Source organism: Macaca thibetana, chromosome 6 (genome assembly GCF_024542745.1).
Source record: "Macaca thibetana thibetana isolate TM-01 chromosome 6, ASM2454274v1, whole genome shotgun sequence".
In the NCBI taxonomy this organism is placed as follows: Eukaryota; Metazoa; Chordata; class Mammalia; order Primates; family Cercopithecidae; genus Macaca; species Macaca thibetana.
Window position 1 is genome coordinate 44,041,219 of NC_065583.1, and position 21,600 is coordinate 44,062,818.

The 21,600-nt window shown below is 42.2% G+C and overlaps 1 protein-coding gene across 4 annotated transcripts in view; it reads left to right on the plus strand.

The window, feature by feature from the left end:
• Nucleotides 1-21,600, plus strand: part of KLHL3 (kelch like family member 3) — a 117,737-nt gene that overhangs the window by 50,191 nt on the left and 45,946 nt on the right. For all 4 annotated transcript variants that reach the window (XR_007726823.1, XM_050795621.1, XM_050795620.1 and 1 more), the window contains exon 6: nt 6,214-6,323. Coding sequence is in view for 3 of the 4 variants with exons in the window: in XM_050795621.1 (XP_050651578.1) it covers nt 6,214-6,323 (110 nt within the window). In the remaining variant the exon portion in view is untranslated. The remainder of the gene's footprint in view (nt 1-6,213; nt 6,324-21,600) is intronic.

Consider the following 21,600-nt stretch of genomic DNA (forward strand, 5'->3'; position numbering starts at 1 on the left):
AAATAATGATGATGATAATGATGGGCATTTCTATCAGTTTTGAACACTTGCTAGGTGCCAGGAATGGTGCTACATGATTCATAGGCATGGCCTCATTTTGTTCACTTAAGTATAAGAGATAGTTATTATTTTCTCAGCTTATAGGTGAAGAAACTGAAACCCCAGAGAGGTTTAGTAACTTGTCCAAGATCATATATTAACAGCTTGTAAGTGGCAGGGCCAGAGGGAGGCCAGCTGACTGCAGAGGTCTGTGTCCTAAGCCCCGCTACTTATTTCTCACCCACCCAGACCAGCCCAGCCTATTTTCCATGATGGTTGCCTCACTCCTGCCTCTCTTGGATTTTCTGCATCTAATTTGAAGGTGGCAAATAAGGCAGTAGTGCAGACACAGATAGGTTTCGTTGCTTGCTCTTTGTTAGGATTTTAGGAAACTTCCCTTGTTCCATTTTCTGGGTTACGGGGAACCTCACTGTTGAATCAATAGCACTGTTATGGCCCTTGGCTGTGTGTGCATGCGTGTGTGTGTGTGTGCGCGTGTGTGTGTGTGTGTGTGTGTGTGTGTGTGTGTGTGAGAGAGAGAGAGAGAGAGAGAGAGAGAGAGAGAGGAGAGAGAGGACAACACATAATATTTCTGGAGTAAGGCAACATGGAAAGAGAGCTTATTTCCTGCCTTCCCAGGGAATGTGGAGGTAATAATATTTAGAGTCTGAGGGCTGGTGGTCATGACCCTTCTGAGAAGAGATCAAGGTAGGTCTCTGTTACTTCCCTGTGGGAGCTGAGCCTTTTCCCTAGAGCAGAGAAACTGTGAGCCTGGAAAGCTAAATATTGATTCAAGAAAGCTTGCCTCTGGCCTCTAAAAACAGAGTAATAAGGGGCAGAAGAGAGGGTTTTAAGGCAGTTCTGTGGTTTTATTTTTTCACCCTGCCAAAATGTTTCCATTTTGTTTGTGTGTCCACCTGTGTCAGCCAGTCTGTCCTGAGGGTGTGACCTGTGGTTCAGTTCAGAGGCACTCACACCTGTTCCCTGGGGCTGCTGGCCCTGGGAATTATGGCTCTTATGGGGTTTATTTCATCTGTGCAGGTCAAGGAAGTCACAGATGGGTCATCATTCCGTTTGTTCTAAGCTTGTAGGTTAGATGAACCAGATCAAAGGTTTAGGTTTATTTCATTCCATGAAGAGAGAGGAATAGTCCTGGGGCTAGCTTGAGAGGTTGCCTGAGCCCTAGGCAGTCTTGAAGAACAGTCAGGAAAGTGCAGTAATAATTTTAGAGCTCAATATATACAGATATTATGCTGGAAACTGAGAATTCAGCTTCAAATAACACAGACTTGGTCCCTGACCTCATGGGGCTCCCAGTCCCAATAGAATAGAAAGATTCATGTAATAAAGCAGGGTGATTAGGGATATGATTGTTATTTCTTGTTTGAGGGGCTTTGGGAACCCCAAAGACTATCATTTCCTCTGGCCTAGTGGATGGAGGGATTAGGGAAATATCTTAATTCCGGTGTTAGGTCTGAGATTTGAACCCAGAACTGACTCCAAAATGCCAAGAAGTTAGGAATTTAGGGACTAAGATTATTCTATTTTTTCCCCAAAAAAAGGTTTTTAGATGCATATCCTCTGTCTATGCCTCTCTCTGTCTCTTTCTATGTCCAGCACCCCGAGAGGGATTCTTAAGGTTTTCTGATGTTTGTGTTGAATTTTATCCCAGTGGACTGCTCAGGATTGGTGTTTATCTTGGTACCTAAGATACTCGTCAGAATATCTGTTATTACAATTGGGCAGTCTTGTTTTCAAAACCTGACTCTACCAGGTTTACTGTTCTGTAAACCTAAGCACATGTCTTAGACTCTCTGAGCTTCTGTTTCTCCATCTGTAAAATGGGGTGTTGATACTCACTTTAGTAGGGCTTTTGTGGGGATTGAGAGACATAATATATGTAAAATGCTTAGAATGGTGTTAGCTAGTATTAGGAAATGGCCTCAACTTTCTCCAAGATGCAACTGTATCCCCAGAGAAAGCCCTTGCCTGGGAATGTATCACCCAAATTTTATCATCCTTTTAACATTGGGAAGATATGTTTGTGTTGCTTGGATGGGGAAAAGACTGAAAGTTATATGGTGCCTCTTCCTCTTCTCTATAATTTCCCATCCACATGGACAGGAACATACTCATTGTGTTTTACCAAGCAGGATATGGAACTTAAACAATATTTGTTACTTATAGTAAAGCCTGGTTAACTAGGACTCTTAACCAGAACTCTTAATTAACTGACTTATTTTTCTCTGTGTCCACTCCTCTTTAAGAAAAAGACGCAAAACGATAAGAAAAGTTAGTTATTATTAGAGAGTTACCCTTCAAGGGCTAGCCCATGGTTAAAAGGTACTATGCCCCCTGGCACATGAATTCTTCCCCCAGAATCTAGCCTTTTCTGCCTCTCCGTTGCATCTCCAAAAGCCGGGCAGAGCTCCTCATACTTAGGGAGTGCTCAGCAAACCTTTGTTGGACGAATGAAGACATCACCTAGGTTCTAGCTAGACTTCACTATTACTGTTCTTTACACATGCTCTGAATTTTCCTGTTCCCTATCTTTGTTTGTACTGAAAGTACCTCTCTGAGTCATGTGAGAGATAGACTTTGGGATGGAGTTATTGGTGCCTTGTTTTGTCTTGCTTGTGAGGCTGCTTGTAGACATCAGTTCTAGTTTCTTCATTTTTGAAGAAATGCTGCATTTGATGCATCATACATTATGAGTTATCTAGCACCTGCAGTGGACTCAGTAAATGTGAGTTACATCTATTTCTTTATTTAATGCTCATATCACCTTTATGAGATATGTACTATTATTATTTCCATTTAATATATGGGAAACCTGCAGCCTCAAGGAACTGAATAACCTATATCACTGGACAGTTTGCTGAATTCGATAGAATTAAATTTGGTCTCTAAGATCTTGCAGGTGCACAGCCTTGCCCATAGGACCTGCAGTCCCAAAGGATGTGTTACATTTTTTTTTTTTTTTGTAATAGAGAGGGGGCCTCACTTTATTGACCAGGCCTGACTTGAACCCCTGGCCTCAAATGATCTTCCTGAGCAGGCTTCTAAAGTGTTAGGATTATAGGTGTGAGCCACTGTGCCGGGCTCCAAGGGATATCTTGATTATACAGAAAATCTTTTCTGTTAAAGAGTGGTGCTGCTGGCCGCAGTGGCTCACACCTGTAATCTCAGCACTTTGGGAGACTGAGGCGGGTGGATCATCTGAGGTCAGGAGTTCGAGACCAGTCTGACCAACATGATGAAACCTTGTCTCTACTAAAAATACAAAAGATCAACTGGGTGTGGTTGTGGACACCTGTAATCTCAGCTACTCGGGAGGCTGGGAGGCGGAGGTTGCGGTGAGTCAAGATTGTGCCATTGCATTCCACCCTGGGCAACGAGCGAAACTCCATCTCAAAAAAAAAAAAAAAAAAGTTACTGCTCACAGAACCGGACTTTGGAAAGCGGGAACACAGGTTGATAATATTCATCCTTCATAAAATGGATGGCAAAGCCTGGGAAGAAGTGACTATAAGACGTGAGCCCAGGTCTTCTGACCCTTTAGCCAAGGCTCTTTACTATATTCTCCATTAATACATTAAAAGCAAAACAAAACAAAAAACCCAAATAATTGTTCAAAATAGAAGATGATTCAGGAAGGTATCTTCTGGGAGCAAAGTGGGTTCTTTCCAGGAAGCAGCTGTGGAGAGGGCTGACTGGAATACAAAGTCTTCTGGGGAAATCCTATTTCCCAGGAAATGGAGTTAGCTGGAGCATCCTGTTTCTGTCTTTTCTATCCTGTTGTTTCTTGAGTGTTGCTAACAGAGAGGGGACCCTAGTTCAAAGACTTTGGGGGTTACCCCTGTCTCCTCAGACTAAATGGAAAAGGGAAGGCATTTTCCTCTTTGATCCTTTTCTTTGTCTCTTTCCGCTTATGCCCTACAAACCTCACAGATCCCTGGGTGCCAGCCCTGGGTGAAAAGCTGCTGCCTGCTATTTCTCTTGTTGCCCCTTCCCCACTAGATACTGCTTCCTGGGAGGATTTCTGAATGGGATTTCAATGGAAGGTTTCCAGATGGGCAGAGAAGCGGCCCACTTCAGAAAGAAAGGGTTTAGATTCAAACCTTGCAGCAGGGGAGGGACAGAGAGATGGAGGTGGGGTGCTGACTACTTTCTGTCTTGATTTATCTCTAAGGATTTCTAATTTGTTCCCCACATCACCTAGAATATACATTACTGCACTTCTTTTATCTTCCCTTTTAAAATCGAAGCCTATCTACAGCCTTATGAGCTCTAAGGAAATTTTTATTTCACAGCATAGAATTTTACTTTCTTACCTCCTCTTGTTCTTTTCCCTTCTCCAGCTGTCAGGTATTTGGTCAGCCAAAGATACATGTGGGAAGGCCAGATGTGGCTCTGGGCCAGAGATGTTGGTGCTGGTTTGCGGGACTCTCCTTAGAACCATGTGGTCCTGCTGAGCTCAGCTGTGGCTGGTCCAGAGAGCCTCAATGTCCTGTGCTTGCTCATGGTGTGGTGGCTTGTGTGGTGACTACTGTTTCTATCTGCTGTTTCTTGGGTGTTACCAATTGACAGGGGACTGTGGTTCAAAGACTTTCTGGATCAGAAAGGGAATGGAGGGAGAATCCAGTACTTTCCCAGCCTCCAGCCCAAGAATAAATTCTCACCATCCAACGAAGATTGCTCTCTTGCTTTTATTTTAAGATCTTTAGCAATGAACACTTAAAAAATAATACTATCTAGTCTTAAATATTTCCATAGTTAAGAAGGTTTTTTGAATGTTTCACTTAAAAATTAAAGGCTTTTTTTGTATTGATATACAGAGAAGCAAAGACCAGCTTCTTACCATGTTGATGTTGACAGTTGGTTCCCTTCATAAAGAAACTGACTTTCAGATTTGTCTTATTATGTGTAAATATTTCTGAGTTTCAAGATGGACAACCTTTAGTTGTGACCATGGTAATATCAATAGGCTGGTGTGGAGCAAGTGGGGAGCCTTTTTTGTCCAGTGGAAGATGGAAAATATTATTTATAACTCAGTATTTGAGAATAAACTATTCATGTTTAGGGAATCTGGATGAAGGTAGAAATTTGTGTGAGAATTCTTTGGGTCTGAAATTATTTCAATATAAAAAGTTAAAAATGATTTTCACAAGAAATGATTTAAATCTTAAATTATTTGTTTGATTTTTATGAAGTTAATGAAGTCAGGTGCAGTGGCTTGTGTCTATAGTCCCAGCTATTCAGGAGGCTGAGGCAGGAGTATCACTTGAGCCTAGGAGATCATGACCAACCTGGGCAATATAGCAATGATGCCGTTGGCCCAAAAACATAATAATAAATGGCAAAGCCAGGGTTTGAACCTAGGCTCCTTCTTTCTGAAGTAGATGACATTTCAGTGAATATAATTCTCTAATAGCAGGATGATGACCTGGAAAAATGTCAGGGTAGGAATTGTTCCTGGCATTTCCCTTCTGTGGACCTTCGGCCTGTGGGTTTTATCTTATTCTAGTTGTCACCACATTCCCCTCTGTCTTACAGTTCCATAGGCCTGGCTCCGTCGACTGTTCTAGGGGTGGTGGGGTCACCTTGTTGCCACCACACCTGGATGAATGCTTAATTGGGCCTCCTCATGAACCAGAGGCTCACAATAGTAGGCTTGACTTTGGGCAAGAAAGAATGATCCTGTCTTCTGACCTTCTAATGTTGACTTCCTATAAGAACCCCCAGAGATCTCTCAGACACACAACAGTTCTGACCCATTTTTGTTTGGCTGAGCTTCAGGGTGCACTGTCTGCAACTCCACCAGCTTACACTCTGAGGGGAAATGAGCTCAATTATGGAGGCAGGTCCCAGTGAGGCTTTTCTGCAATGCTATTATTAATCTCATGGAGCATGGAAAAAATACAAACTCAGATCTGTCTGCCCCATTTTCGTCTGTGTTGATGTTCAGGACAGAGGATCATAGTGGATGCCATCACTGCTGAATTAAAAGGCAAGTTTCCCTCCAGCCATGCTGTCTCTGTCTTTGTTTCACTCCCTTTCCCTCCATGGCCCCCCCGGCCCCCTCCAGGACTCTACTGTGAATCCCACAGATTGTCTTGGAAGGGCAGGAATGTGTTATAACTTTGTTTTGTTCTGCTTTTTTTTTTGGAACAGAGCAGCACTTTCCAGAGGTGATGCTAGGAGAAGAATTTCTTAGCCTGAGTCTGGACCAGGTGTGCAGCTTGATATCCAGCGACAAGCTGACCGTTTCTTCAGAAGAGAAGGTATGATGTGGCTCATTGGGGAAACAGGAACCTCACTCGTCAGGTGGTCATGGGAAGGACTTGTGGTTTGGTGAGATCTTTTCTTTCTTTTTTTTTTTTTGAGATGGAGTCTCGCTGTGTCGCCCAGGCTGGAGTGCAATGGTGAGATCTTGGCTCACTGCAACCTCTGCCTCCCGGGTTCAAGTGATTCCTCTGCCTCAGCCTCCTGAGTAGCTGGGGTTATAGGCATCTGCCACCACGCCCAGCTAATTTTTTGTATTTTCAGTAGAGACAGGGTTTCACCATGTTGACCAGACTGGTCTCAAACTCCTGACCTCAGGCAATCCGCCTGCCTTGGCCTCCCAAAATGCTGGGATTACAGATGTGAGCTACTGCGCCCGGCCAATCTTTTCTTTTCTTTCAGAGAAAAACAACAGCTTTTTTTTCTTTTAAATCCCTTTAAAAATAATAATAAAAAAAAGACTTTCTGGCTCATGACGGCTACATTCTAGACTCTTTAGAGAAGAAATGACAGTGATGACGATGACGACAAAGCTGTCACTATTTACTGAACACTTATAGTTTGCCAAACACTATGCTGAGTGCTTTATGTTCTTGGGCTCATTCCCTCTACGATAACCCGGTGAAGCAGGCATTGCTATTGTCCCCACATTACAGAAGAGGAAGCAAATTCAGATTCCTCTTCTACCAGGAAAAATGTCTCTGTGCTGGTAGATGTAGTCTACTATAGTGAAAATAACATAAGCTTCGGTGTTGGCCAGCAGGGTCCAAATCTCAGCTCCAGTATTTACAAATTAGTTATGGGACCTTGGGTGAGGTACTTTGCCTCTTCTTTGTTTCCTCATTTTGTAAAGTGAGGATTATAGTATTAGAACATATTCCACAGGGCAATTAATTGGGATAATATATGTAAAATGCCTGGTATAATCCTTGGTACCTAGTAGGTGTTCAATCAGTATTAGCCCAGTTTATTATTTACCCTGCACCTGGAATTAATCCCTTCCTCCTCTGTGTTTCAGGATAACACTCACCTTGTTCTCCTTTTCATTATACATAGTTAGTTCTGAGCTGATCCTCCTTCCACATTCAGCTGAGTTCCTTGATGGTAGGGACTACATCTTATTCCTTTCTGTACCCTCAGAGATGCTCAATACATGGTTTTTGAATGTCTTAGTTCACTCTTTGCATCCAAGCTTGAGGCTCTTTCTTGAGGGAATATTTCAGGAGAAACATTGACAAGAATTTTATATACGAGATGAAATTGTATTCGCATGTCCAGAGAATGGGGTAGAATTCACGAACCCCTGCCTGCCATCCTGGAAATGTTTGATCAAGAAGAAAAACAGTCGTTTGTTAAAACTGTGGGCTTCCCTGAGATTAGCAATGGATCCCCAGAAGGTGACTGGCACAATCAACTGGACTCTCCCTTAGGCTCAGGGAGGCCTCAGCTTCCTTGAATGCATAAGTGCACATAGGACCCTTCCTGCCTTAAGGTCAGAAACTGAGAGGATGCCCTTCCTTCTTACCAAGCATATTTACTGTCTGCTCTGATTTTGCTACCAAATTGGCACAATTGGAAGGAATGAACCAGTCAGTTGATTGGCTATGTGAATATTGAGACAGTTGGTCAATTTGGGGCCCCCTTGGTTATGTTCTAAGTGTAGAGTGAGAAAATGGAAGCACTCATATAAACAGCAGGATTTGAATCATCTTGGGGTATGTGGGTTGAGAGTGGGGGACCCTGTTACTTTGAATTCATGCTGGCCCATCCTGCTCTTGAGATCATAGAAAGTTTTCTGCACATGAAGGCTAATCTGTGCTTGCTGTGTCTGGGTGGGAGTAGGGGTGGATTGTTAATAGGGAGAGGCATTATAGTGCCCTGAAAACCACTTGGGCTTTGGACACAGGCAAACCTGGTTCTAGTGTCTGCTTTCTGGCTATATGACTTTGAGAAGTCACTAGTCTCTTTCAACCTTAGTTTCCTTAAATTTAAAATGGGAATTCTGAGTCCCTCCTCTATAGCGTTGTCACGAGGCTTAGAGATAATGGATATAAAATACCAAATAGAGTGTTTGGCAGGTGCTCAATAAATGGCAGTTGTCATTGTAATTGCCACAATCATCTGTTTTTAGGCACCATTAATAATGATAATGGTATCAATTTTGCCATTGATAATGGTAAAATATGCCATTGAGTTAATTATATCTTTCCAGAAACAAAGAAACATGACTTTAAATGTATACACTTAAACATTGTTTGCAGTGTTGCTCAATAATTCATATGCTTACATATGAGTTGCTCTTTCTGTATAGCCAGAATTTGGAGTATAGGTATTTTTCACATTAACGAAGTTCTATTTCATATTTGCTTCTTGGAAGTTATATGTAACTTCAGAATTATGTGCTGCTTTTCATGATCTTGATCCCTTTAGTACCGTTAAGGTTGGCAGTGTAATTTTGAGGTTTATCAAAGAATAGTGGGGCTTGGGCTACATTTTCTCTTTGGCTAACCTCATAGTTTTATTTCTCCATAATTGATCATGTCTTGCTGGAAGTTAAATAGCTGGAAGCTTCTGACAATTGGATGTTTTTCATTTTAATGCTAGTCCTTTAGGCTTTGAAAATTCTGTGTCTGCTCCAGGAGATTTAGTGATTTCTACCCCCTTTAATTACATTGTGTGTGACAAGCAATCTCTTGCATGCATAATAACCTTTCCTTTCAATACTGTTTTATAATGGAATTTTAAAATGTATTTGAAGTAATATTAGGAATCTTAAGTTAAAATTCAATGGCATATAATGTTAACAGTTGCAGAAAACTCAACTGGGTTGGTAATCAAATAACTTGTGTTCTGCTAAATCCACACTTAACAGCATAACAGCAATTATGACTTACTCTGCGTGCAGCCCACAGATTTCTTTGAACATATATTATAAAATGAAGCCAGATTTCACACATTAACAGGTAAAAAACACATGCATCTTAAAATAGAGGAAATGTAATATTTTACTATTAATGATGAGTATAAGTAACAGGCAGCTTTCATCTTGGGAGTTTGCAAGTATAAGTTGTACAGTCAGAGGGGCTGAGTTTGAATCTTGAGTTCCCTACTTAAACAAGCTGAGAACCCTGGGCAAGTTGTTTATCTCCCACAAGAATGTATGTACCATCTACAAGTAGACAGACAGGAATTTTGTCTGTCTGCTTGTCACTGCTGGAGTGGTATCAGGTTCACGGTAGACACTGAAAAAATAGCTGTTGAAAGAATGAATAAAAGAACCTCCCCATGGCTCAGTTTTCTCATCTGTAAAAGGTGAGTAATGGTAGCATAGTATCTATCTTGTAAGGTTATGAGGATTAAATGGGATGATATATGAAAAGTGCTTAGAATAGAGGAACTGTTCATTACTGTAAGATACTGTTGTTATTGCTGCTATTATTATGGTTATTACTACTAGTACTGCTCCTAGTAGTAGTCATAACTGTTGACTGGGTCCTTTCTTAAGGGGAAGTCTTCCCAGTGCCCATCTTGGTCTGGGCTGTTGGCGTGACCTGGGGCCCAGTGCCTAGCAGAGTCAGAGAGTGATTGTGACCTCATGCTCCCCAGTGTCCCCAGCCCTGCCTGGACCCCTCCCAGAGCTCAGAGACTGTTCTTCTTCCAACATCAATTACTTTTGCTCATTCCCATTCCTTATCTCCTCTACTGCCCTCAAACACCTTGAGGGCTGTGAGGGTACCTTAGTCATCTTTGTATCACACACAGTGCCTGACTCAGTGCCCCAGGAGGTGCCACGGAAGGACTCAGCAGATGTTCCCCAAGGGATTGAGGCACACTGGGGCTGGACTCTGCACTGAGCCAGCTGAGGTTATGGGAATAATTTTAACAGTTTTCTAGAGAGTAAGGACAGATAGGGGAATTAGAGGGTAGGGGAGGGCATGAATCCTTGCCATTTTCGCTCTTGTTTTTCCTTCATGTGGTTTCTATTTTAGAATTCTTGTTATTGAGAGAGGTCAAATGGTTGTGATGGGAGTTACACAAAATCACTAGTTCACTGTGTAGGACCTTCCCCTTCCTCATGTCATGCCAGACCCCTATTGACTTCAACAGGGATGGCACCATGTTCAAGAGGTTGAAGAAGAGGCCTGGAGGCAGTGAACAAGACTTAGGGTTTATTGAGGGCACTTACATACCGGGCTGTCCAGTGGTGGCAGGCTGGACAGGAAATTGCAACTGCTTGTAAAATACATGCAGTTTATATAGCATTTTCACTTAACACCCTCCTGCTGGTGACCTTCACCTGGCAACCTTCATTTAACACAAAACAAAGGGCCTCAATCCCCGACATGGCCTGCGTTTCCCAGGATGGGCTGGGGTTCAGATGTTCCTCATAGATAAGGAATGAATCTCCAGGTTCTTGATTCCTTAGCTTGGAACACTGAACACACATTCTTTGTAGACCATAGAGTCATTCTCAGGGTATGCTTAAGTTATTGCTGTCAGGTGCATCTATCATACATTCCACTACTCTGAGGGCAAAGCCAAGAAGATTAAAGCAAGGCATCTGATTCTTCCATATGGTGGGTGTTGAGGGGTCAGGGCTAAGCCTGTAAGCTGACAGCATGTTTATTGTATTTCCTTTTGAGACACAAAGTTCAGCTCTGGCCATGAACATCCTCAGTGACCAGTGACCCAGGGGCAGTGTAAACAACCTTCTGGGACAAATCCACTCTAAGGAAAGAGATATGACTCCTGAGTTCGAGCGCAGTTTTGCCGTTGAATTGCTCTGGGACCTAGCAACTTACTGGCCTTCTTTGAATCTTGGCTTTCCTAGCTGGTAAATATATTTCTCCATCTCAAGATCCCATGTCTTCTTATGAAACACTATTGAGGCTTTTCAGAGACACCTCTGAGTGAGACTTAACAGGGAAATGGCCTGCATTTTAGATACCGGTCAGGGAGAAATTTATTAAGTCTCTTTAAAAAATTAGTGTTAAGTATGTTCTGGAATAAGAACTACAGGTTACTTTCTCTTTGCACTATCACATTTTAAAATGTGCTGTTGTCTCCTTAAACTGCATTTTACAGGTCAAATTCTGATATCTTATTTCTTGGGAGCAACTGGGCCCTTGTCTCCCAGGATCATTGGTGTTCCATGCCCTTCTGTCTGAATTCTTTGCCTTTCCAGCCAGGTGGTTGTGGGAGGCAGGCTGCGAGAGGCAGGCTGGAGAGCCTCAGCCGGTGGCCTGGGCTTACATGATTGCTGTGGAGGCATTGCCAGGTGACTGAGCAGGTGTACCCTGCTGTCTAGGCCGAGCTGTTGGCAGCCCTGCCTTACTCTGAGGTTATCAGAGTTGCCAGCTTCTCAGCTTGCCAACAGTGATCTGTTAACGCCCTACCTTGGTGTTACTCTTGCACAGAATGGGTGTTCTCCCAAAGGACACCCATGCACAGAATACCACAGCACTGTGCCCCCAAATCTACCATGACCAACCAGTGTTCTCCAAGTACATTTCACACATCATTTTTGTTTTAAACAGGAAGCTTGTATTGAAGTAAGTTCATGGAGAAGTAAACAAATAAAGTATACAACTAAACTTTTTACAAAGTAAAATACCCACATAACTAGCACCCAGATCAAGAAACAAACCCCAGAACCCCCTTCCAGTTACTACCCCCTATCCTGGGAAGGGCACCTACCTTCTTGGCTTCTCACCCGTTGGATGAGTTTTACCCGTTTTGGAAGTTTATATAAACTGAACAATGGTGCATGTGTGCTTTTGTGTCTGATTTTTCTTGTCCAGCATGACGTTCAGAACATCATTTCTTACCCTCACAACAAGTTGCAAGGCAGAGATTACTGTCTTCATTTTGCAGAGGAAGAAACTAAGGGTCAGAGAGGTGACACAGCTCATTAACAGTAGACAACTCCATGATGTGAAGCTGTGTGTGTCTGCCTCCCAAGGCCCGCTCCTTATTAATGCATCCCCACCCTGATGAGGGGTACAGAGATGAGTGACAGCTAGTCATTACTATTCAGGGGCTCATAGTCTGGTGGGCAGACATACTGAAAACATGTGTCCACAGTATGTGGCCAAGAGAAATAATTGCTTATAATTATAGTTCAAGGAAAGCACGTGGAATATTTTATTCCAGGTTGTTGGATAGGAAAGACATCATGGAAAAGAGAATCTTTGAGCTAAACTTTGGAGAATGAGAGTAGAATTTTGGAAAGCCATTTAGGTTGGAGGAATAGTAGGACTATTCCTACTGAAGACTTGGAAGTTTGGAATAGTTTGTTCTTGGGGAGAAAAGTAACCTCTGTGATGAGAATCAAGGATCTTCGATGGGGTATGGTGGGAGATGAGGCTGGGAATGGGGTAGGAGTCTGTGAAGAGATTTAAGAAATGAGAACTTTCTTCTTGAAGTCAGTATTTGCCTAACTGTATCCCATAAAGATAATATTACAAGATTTTTTTTTTTTTTTTTGAGACAGTCTCACTCTGTTGCCCAGGCTGGAGTGCAGTGGCGTGATCTCGGCTCACTGCAAGCTCTGCCTCCCAGGTTCATGCCATTCTCCTGCCTCAGGCTCCCGAGTAGCTGGGACTACAGGCGCCCGCCACCACGCCCGGCTAGTTTTTTGTATTTTTTTAGTAGAGACAGAGTTTCACCATGTTAGCCAGGATGGTCTCGATCTCCTGACCTCGTGATCCGCCCGTCTCGGCCTCCCAAAGTGCTGGGATTACAGGCTTGAGCTGCCGCGCCTGGCCAATTTTTTGAATTTTTAGTAGAGATGGGGTTTTACCGTGTTAGCCAGGATGGTCTCAATCTCCTGACCTCGTGATCCGCCCGTCTCGGCCTCCCAAAGTGCTGGGATTACAGGTGTGAGCCACCACGCCCAACCAGTATTATAAGATGTTTATAGGTGTTTGGGTTTTTTTTTTTTTTGTTGTTGTTGTTGTTGTTTTTGAGATGGAGTCTTGCTCTGTCACCCAGACTGGAGTGCAGTGGCATGATCTTGGCTCACTACAACCTCTGCTTCCCGGGTTCAAGCGTCTCTCCTGCCTCAGCCTCCCCAGTAGCTGGGATAGCTGGGATCACAGGTGCCCACTACCACACCCGGCTATTTTTTTTGTATATTTAGTAGAGATGGGTTTTCTCCATGTTGGTCAGGCTGGTCTTGAACTCCTGACCTCATGATCTGCCCTCCTCGGCCTGCCAAAGTGCTGGGATTACAGGCATGAGCCACGGTGCCTGGCCAGGTTTTTTTTGTTTTGTTTTGTTTTGTTTTTAAAGCATTCTCAGGTACATTTAGAAGACACTGGCTGAAAAGAGTAACCGGGTTTCTTTACTACAGGACTTGTCAGAGCTTTTATATGGTAATGAGCTTTGTGAACCTTTAAGGAGTATTTGAGGATACAGTATGATGTGTTTCCTAGGCTTATTTGGCCCCTGAGCCCCTTTGCTACAGAATATCTCCTGCACCTAGTATCCTTAGGAACACATTATGGAGAAGAGTCTTTAAGCCACCTTTCATTGGTTGTCCCAGGTATTCTACTATTTTTTGTATCTTTGATATGTCTTTTGGTAGTTCATTTCCTTGGTGATTTACAATTTTTGACTGTCACTCCATGTTCAGAGGATGTCATATCCTGGGAATCTAGGTTTTCCCTGGGCTGTGGACCCTATAGGGCAGGTTTACTGGTTTAGGAAAAAGGTTTTGTATTAGACATTGTCTTAGATATTTCCTATACCACCTGGGTGATATCAGTTCAAACTCTAAATTTGTAGGTGGCATGAGCCTAGGGTTTGGGTTTCTTGAAGATGTAGTTTTTACTCCCTATCTTGCCCCTTTCCCTTGCCTCCCACCCCACTGCATTCCTCAGCCCATAGGAGATGGTGAGCTTCCTTCCCCTTACTCATAGCACATGGGCAGAGTTCATGTAGTCTTAGTTTTACAGCTGGGGCAAATCTGTCCACAGGAGCCTATGGCCTAGACACCCTACCCAATGGGACACCAGTCCTCAGTTAAAGCCCATATCTGAATTGTCTCTGGGAGCCATTTTGGCTTCAACTTCCACTCAGCTGCCTGGATTGAATTCCTTCTTATTTAAAACACTCAGGCATTTTCTTCTGGCTTTTGTGTATGGCTCAAATCTTTATTTTTTTTCTGTAATACATCATTTTCACGTGTTTGGAGCTACAGGGAAAGATTCCTTCCAAAGCAGCTCAGTCTACCATATTGACTGGCAGACATTCTCCATCCCTATGTCATCCTGCACTCATGGTTAGAATTAGTTCCACTGAAGTCTCTCAGCTTGTAAACGTTCCTATCAAACCAGTATGCTTCAGTCCTTTCCTTATTCTTTGTGGACTCATAGTGAAAGTCTTTTTTACTGACTGTAGGCAGTAATAGAAAGCTGAAGAACGATTTCCAGGCTGAGTGATGTTGCTGTTTTAATTTTTTCATCATTTTTGGTTATCTGAAGTCAGATATCTGGTAGTGTACTGCTGTAGGAAGAGAACCATACGTACATTCACTCATGCTTTTATTAATTTATTCATCCTATGAAGAAATATTTCTCTGTGTGGCAAATAGCGTATTAGTCACAGGAGAGACACTGGCAAACAGATAAAAACAAGATACCTGCCTTTGCAGAACTTATAATCACATAGAGGAGAGAGATTTTATCAAATATGTGGACAAATAAATATATAGCTACAAAGTGAGAGATGTGGTATGAAGGAAATGTGCAGTGTACTGTGAAAGTGTGGATTGAAATCAGTGGTTCTAATTGCTGTCTTCTCAACAATTTGCTGGGTAGTGTCAGGCAAACGACTTTGTCTCTCTCTGCCTTGCTTTCTCCTTTTGCAAATGGCTAGCAGTTTCACAGGGTCCTTGTGAATCTGAAATGAAGCGACTACAAGAAAGAGCTTTTAAGTATTGTGTGAAAGGGTGATGGTATGGTCAGAAAGGAGAATTCAACGGGGTAGGTTTCTAGGGAGCCTTCAGACCAGGACATCGCTCAGTCAGTGGTGTGCTGGCAAATGTTTAACTGACTCTCTAAAAAACATTCTAAAAGCCCTGATTCATGTGTTGATTCATTTGCTGATTTCCATGGTGTAAATATTTTCATCAAGGCTGACTTCAACTACCAGTGTAATGTCACTAAACGTGGAGTTAGGAAGAGATATGCACAATGAGCTCCTATTGCCACACACCACTGCTCCCAGTTGTCCCTGGAGTTGTGTGTGGCAATGAGGTGAGAGTATGTTAACAAGAGAGTTAATACAACTCCTGTTAAGCTTTCAATTAAGAAACGAAAACAGGAATCCGACAGAATCATTCTTTTGTCTAGAAGCACTATCTTCTTGATTTAAAAGCATGGCAGGAGATTTGGTAAATGGTATTGCCTCAATCCCCGGGAAAGGAATAGGAGACCTAGGGGAGATGTCCCAGGAGGGCTGGGGGATTGTAATTAGGATTATAGGTTTAGGAACTTAGTTTCCCAACTCAACAGTCTGCCCAGGTTTTTGTTTGTTTGTTTGTTTTGTTTTTTGTTTTGTTTGTTTGTTTTGAGACGGAGTCTCTCTCTGTCGCCAGGCTGGAGTGCAGCGGTGCAAGCTCAGCTCACTTGCAACTTCCACCTCCCGGGTTCAAGCGATTTTCCTGCCTCAGCCTCCCGAGTAGCTGGGGACTACAGGCATGCACCACCATGCCCAGCTAATTTTTGTATTTTCAGTGGAGACGGGGTTTCACCATGTTGGCTAGGATGGTCTCGATCTCTTGACTTCATGAGCCGCTTATCTCTGCCTCCTCGGCCTCCCACAGTGCTGGGATTATAGGCATGAGCCACCATGCCTGGCCTAGGTTTTAAAAATTAATTTTATCTCTGAGGTGCAAATTGCATAATGTTTGAGCATGGGTTTTTGGAGTTAAAGGTGAGTTCACATCAGATCTACTCTTCCTGGCAGTGTGACCTTGTACAGCTTGCTAACCTCTTTGAGGCTGTTTCCTCGTCTGTAAAAATGTGAGCAGTGACACCTACTTCACAGAGATTGTTGGTAGATTCAATGAGATCATATGTTTAAAATGCCTAGCACTGTGCTTGTTGTTATTGATAAAGTTAGTCCTTCTCAGATCGAATAACAAATCAGGTCCATGTATAGGAACCTAGTTTTTTTTCCCCTGATAGTGTCAAAATTAGCTTCTTTCCCTTCTTCCTATGTTTTGCTGAGAATTGCTCCCAATTGAACTTCTCCCCTTGCCAAGTCAGTGCCCTGCCTTTTTAACTCGAGTCCTTCTTGATCTTCAAAACACATTTTGAAGCAGGGAAAAGTGCCCCAGGACTCCTCATTTTCCTTGGGACATGCAAGTCCACCCTAGCTTGGCTGCCTGTCTGTCCAGAGGGGTGGAGTGGAAGGACTGGATTCGTCTGGTATTCTCTGACCAAGACCTGTGCTTACATCTGAAGTGTGGTGAGCTGGGAGCTATGGAATCTGATTTTCTCCAACTGCTTTCCACATGACAGTCTTGTAGCATACAAGAAATTGGTTCTAGGACATTAATCAGTGAGGAAATGGGGCTATTTCTTTGTTTAAAAAGTGAAACCCTAAGTGTACCTATGAGCAGCTGATTATTTCATCACAAAAAGTAGTAGCTAAGTAGATACCACCCTGTCCTATGATTGAATCTATAGTCTCTGCTTAGATTTTATAGACCAGGGGTTGACAAACTTTTTCTAGGAAGGGCCAGATAGTAAATATTTTAGGCTTTATGTGTTATGGCTTCTCAACTCTGCTACTGTAATGTGAAAACAGCCATAGACAATACGTAAACGATGAGTGTGGCTGCCTTCCAACATAATTTTATTTACCAAAACTGGTGGCAAGCTGGATTTGGCCTGTGGGCAGCAGTTTGCAACCCCCCTGCTATTAGACCTATTAGACATTTGAGAGTCAGCTAAGAATAATGGGTTTAGAGCATGAGCACTGAAGTTGGTTCTGTATGTAACCAAGCAGAGCCGGCTCTGCTGCTTTTCAGTTCTGGGAGTTGGGCAAGTCATTTAACAAGTCATAAGAGTATTTAATCATTGGGTTATCTTGAGAATTTGGGGAGGCATTGTTTATGGAGAGTCTCTTGGTGGGAAGGGTTTTTGGGAATCATTTTAGGTACATTGAAAGCTAAAGCAAGTTGGAAGTTTATTTGCTTGTTTATTTTTCAAGCATGAAGTCTAAATGAAAAAAATATGTGGCCTTCTCTAGCTGCTGAGAAGGTCAGTGTTGTTGCCGAATGCTGTGGCTTTCACAGCTGAGTAGGTAAACAGTGCAACTAAGTGGAACCAGTTAGACAAGTGAAACCAAAAATAAAGATAAGGCTAAATATCGACTTTGGTAGATCAGCTTGCTTTTTTGTTTTTATAACAAAAATTAAGCTGGTTGATGGGGAAGAATGTGACCAATAAATGCTACCCACTCAAAGGACTTGTCGTTCATTCTTCAGCAAAGCTTTGCCAATTAATTACCTTGTGTTGTGCTAGGCAGCATTGGGGGATGGCGTGCAGAGACAGAGCTGGTATACTTCTCACTCTGCATAGGCTCACGGTCTAGTAAAGGGGAGTAGAAAGAGGTGTGGCTAACCGACCACATACAAGGCAGAATGGGGTTGTGGCTGCCCATCACCTAACCTAGCAAAGGCAGACTTTATCTGCCTTTGACTCTGTCTTACCTACCAAGATTCCAACTGCCTGTTCCCCAGCCCTGCTCTGTGCTCCAGCCCGGGCAGCTTCCACACATCTCCTTCCATGCTTATTCTGAATTCATTTTCCATTCATTCATTTTAAAAATATTTGAGTTTGTGTTATGTGCCAGCAAATAAGACAAGGTCTCTCATGGATCTTAAGGGCTAGTGGAAGAAACATAGTCAAACAATGCTGTGAGGGTACGGGACATAGCTCGATGAGAGTTCCTAATAAAAAATGAACTAGACAAGGATTTCTATGGTATATGTGCTTATGTTTGTACACATACATGTTATTTTATATAGAAATAGGAGCAAACTATACATACGTACTACCCCTTTCCTTTTCTGCTCCCTTCCCTTCCTTTCCTTTCCCTTCCCTTTTCCCCTTCCCTTTCCTTTCCTTGCCAAATTCAAGTTATGTCCAGCCTGACTTAAGTGTATAATTAGGAAACAGGGGCAAAGCATCATTAGCATATTAACACAAAAAAGTGTCCTTAGGTTATGAAAAATTGGAGTCCTTTTTTCCCCGGCAGATAAAGCTTTCATTTCAACTTTCTGCCATCTTGTAAATTTTGTAGTTTTTTCCCTTAGAATTTATTTTCTTCTCCCTTACACTTCTTATTCTGAAAAATTAAAAACCTCTTGTAGGTTTGAAAGAATGAACATTCACGTAGTCTTTACCTAAACTCACCATTAACATTTTGCTTCATTTACTTTATCTCTCTAGATTTAATCTTTCATTTTGCTGAATCATTTGACGGTAAATTGCAGACATTATGACATTCACCCCTAAATATTTTAGCATGTATCTCTTAAGAATGAAGAAAAATTCTCTTTTCTAGCCATAAAGCCAATTATCATACCAATGAAATTTAATATTGATCTAGCAATATTATCTAACATATAGTAGTTATTCACATTTTCCTATAGCCCCCCAAAAGTCATTTATGGCTATTTCTTTTAGAGCCATAATCTAATTAAGATTTATGCACTGCATTTAGTTACCTTGTCTATAAATCTCTCTAATCTAGAACTGTCTCCCTATCTTTTTTTGTCTTCCATAATATTAATAGTTTTGAAAATCCAGGCTAGCCATCCTGTAGAATGTTGCAAACATAGAGTTGTCTGATCATCTCCTCACTGTAAAATTCAGGTTATATATTAGTATTTTAGGAAGAATTGTAGTTAGGAGATACTGTGTCTTTTCCATTAAATCACAATCAGGAATATAAGCTTGTCCTCTTATTGGTGGTGTTAAATTTGGTTCTTTGTTTAAAGTGTTGTCTATCAGGTCTCTCTATTTGAGGATATTTTCCCTCCACGTGATATGTAATCTGTTGGGTGATTCCTTGAGAATTGTGAACGTTTCCCCATCCAACAACATTATTATTATTTTTTTAAAGCTAGGCTCTTGCTGTGTTGCCCAGGCTGGAGTGGAGTGGCATGGTTACAGCTCACTGCAGCTTCAACCTCCTGGGATCAAGTGATCCTCCCGCCTCAGCCTCTCAAGCAGCTGGGACTACAGACACGTGCCAACATGCCTGACTGATTTTTTTTTTTTTTTTGTAGAGATGGGGTCCTGCTAAGTTTCTCAGGCTGGTCTCAAACTCCTGGGCTCCCACCTTGGCCTCCCAAAGTGCTGGGATTACGGGTGTAAGCCACTGCACCTGGCCTTTAACAACTTGATTTTAGCATTCATTGGTGATCTTTGTTCAATCAGTTATTACATTGGTGGTATTGCAGAAATGGTGTTTTTCTAATTCCATCATTCCTTTTTCAGGCTTTTTTTTTTTTTAAATAGAAGAGACCTTCTTGACACTTTTTTAGTATCCATATGGGCTCATGAATTTTTTTTTAAATTATTATTATCATTTTTTGAGACAGGGTCTCACTTCGTCTCCCAGGTTGGAGTGCAGTGGTATACTCATGGCACACTGTAGCCTCGACCTCCCAGGCTCAAACAATCCTGCCACCTCACCCTCCCTAGTAGCTGGGACTATAGGCATGCATCACCATGCCTGGCTAATTTTTGTATCTTGTAGTGATAGGATTTTTCCATGTTGCCCAGGCTGGTCTTGAACTCCTGGGCTCAAGCGATCTGCCTGCCTTGGCCTCCCAAAATGTTGGGATTATAGGTGTGAGCCACCATACCTGGCCATATTATAATTTTTTTTTAAAAAATTAAGAATATTTTATATTGAGGTATATGGATATTAAACACACAACTTGATTAGTTTTGACAAACATATATGCCCATGTAATGCCCACCCTAAACCACAAAAAGTTTCCTTTGAACCTTTTTCAGTCATTCCCTGACCCTCCTTCCCCTCAAAGCGGCAGCACTGATCTGATTTCTTCATTATTCTCTTTGATATTTAACTTGTCCCAAATATTGGCATTGAAAGCCCCATCCAGCTGGCTCTTTTTGACGTGTCTTCTCTAATCACATATAAGAAGATGTTTGCTTTATTCTTTTTAATAGCTGAAAATAGAGTTGGCACTCTGTATCCATGAGTTCCACATCCATGGATTCAACTAAGAAAATATTCAGAGGAAAAAAATTCCATAAAGTTCTGAAAAGCAAAATTTGAATTTGCTGCAACACCAAGTACTACATCGAATCCACTTGCACGAAGTGATGTATGGGTGTTATATTAGGTATTATAAGCAATCTTATATAATTATTTAAAGTATATTTATTATTTATATACTTTAAATATATATATTTAAAGTATTTAAATTATATGGGAGGATGATTTAAAGTATATGGGAGGATGTGTGGAGGTTATATGCAAATACCATGCCATTTTATATAAGGGACTTAAACATTGGCAGATGTTGATACCTGTGGGTAGTTGTAGAACCAGTGCCCTGAGGCTGGCCGTGGTGGCTCATGCTTGTAATCCCAGCACTTTGGGAGGCTGAGGCAGGCGGATCACTTGAGGTCAGGAGTTCGAGACCAGCCTGGCCAACATGGTGAAACCCTGTCTCTATTAAAAATACAAAAATTAGCCGGGTGTGGTGGTGCACGCCTGTAATCCCAGCTACTAGGGAGGCTGAGACGGGACAATCACTTGAACCCAGGAGGTGGAGGTTGCAGTGAGCCCAGATTGTGCCACTCCACTCCAGCCTGGGCAACAGAGTAAGAACAACAACAAAAACAAACAAACAAACAAGAAACACCCAGTGCCCCAAGGATGCTGAGGGATAAGTGTATCTAATGGTATTGATACTCCTTTAATAATTTCTCCATTAGTGGGCTTTAGGTGGTTTCATTTTTTTATCCCGTTACAACCATGCTGCAGCAAAGATCTTGGAGCACATATTCTGTTCTCTTACACTGATGTGAGTATAGGCTAGAGCTCTAGAAGTGGTATTTTATTTTATTTTATTTTATTTTATTTTATTTTATTTTGAGATGGAGTCTCGCTCTGTCAACCAGGCTGGAGTGCAGTGGCATGATCTCGGCTCACTGCAAGCTCTGCCTCCCAGGTTCATGCCATTCTCCTGCCTCAGCCTCCCCAGTAGCTGGGACT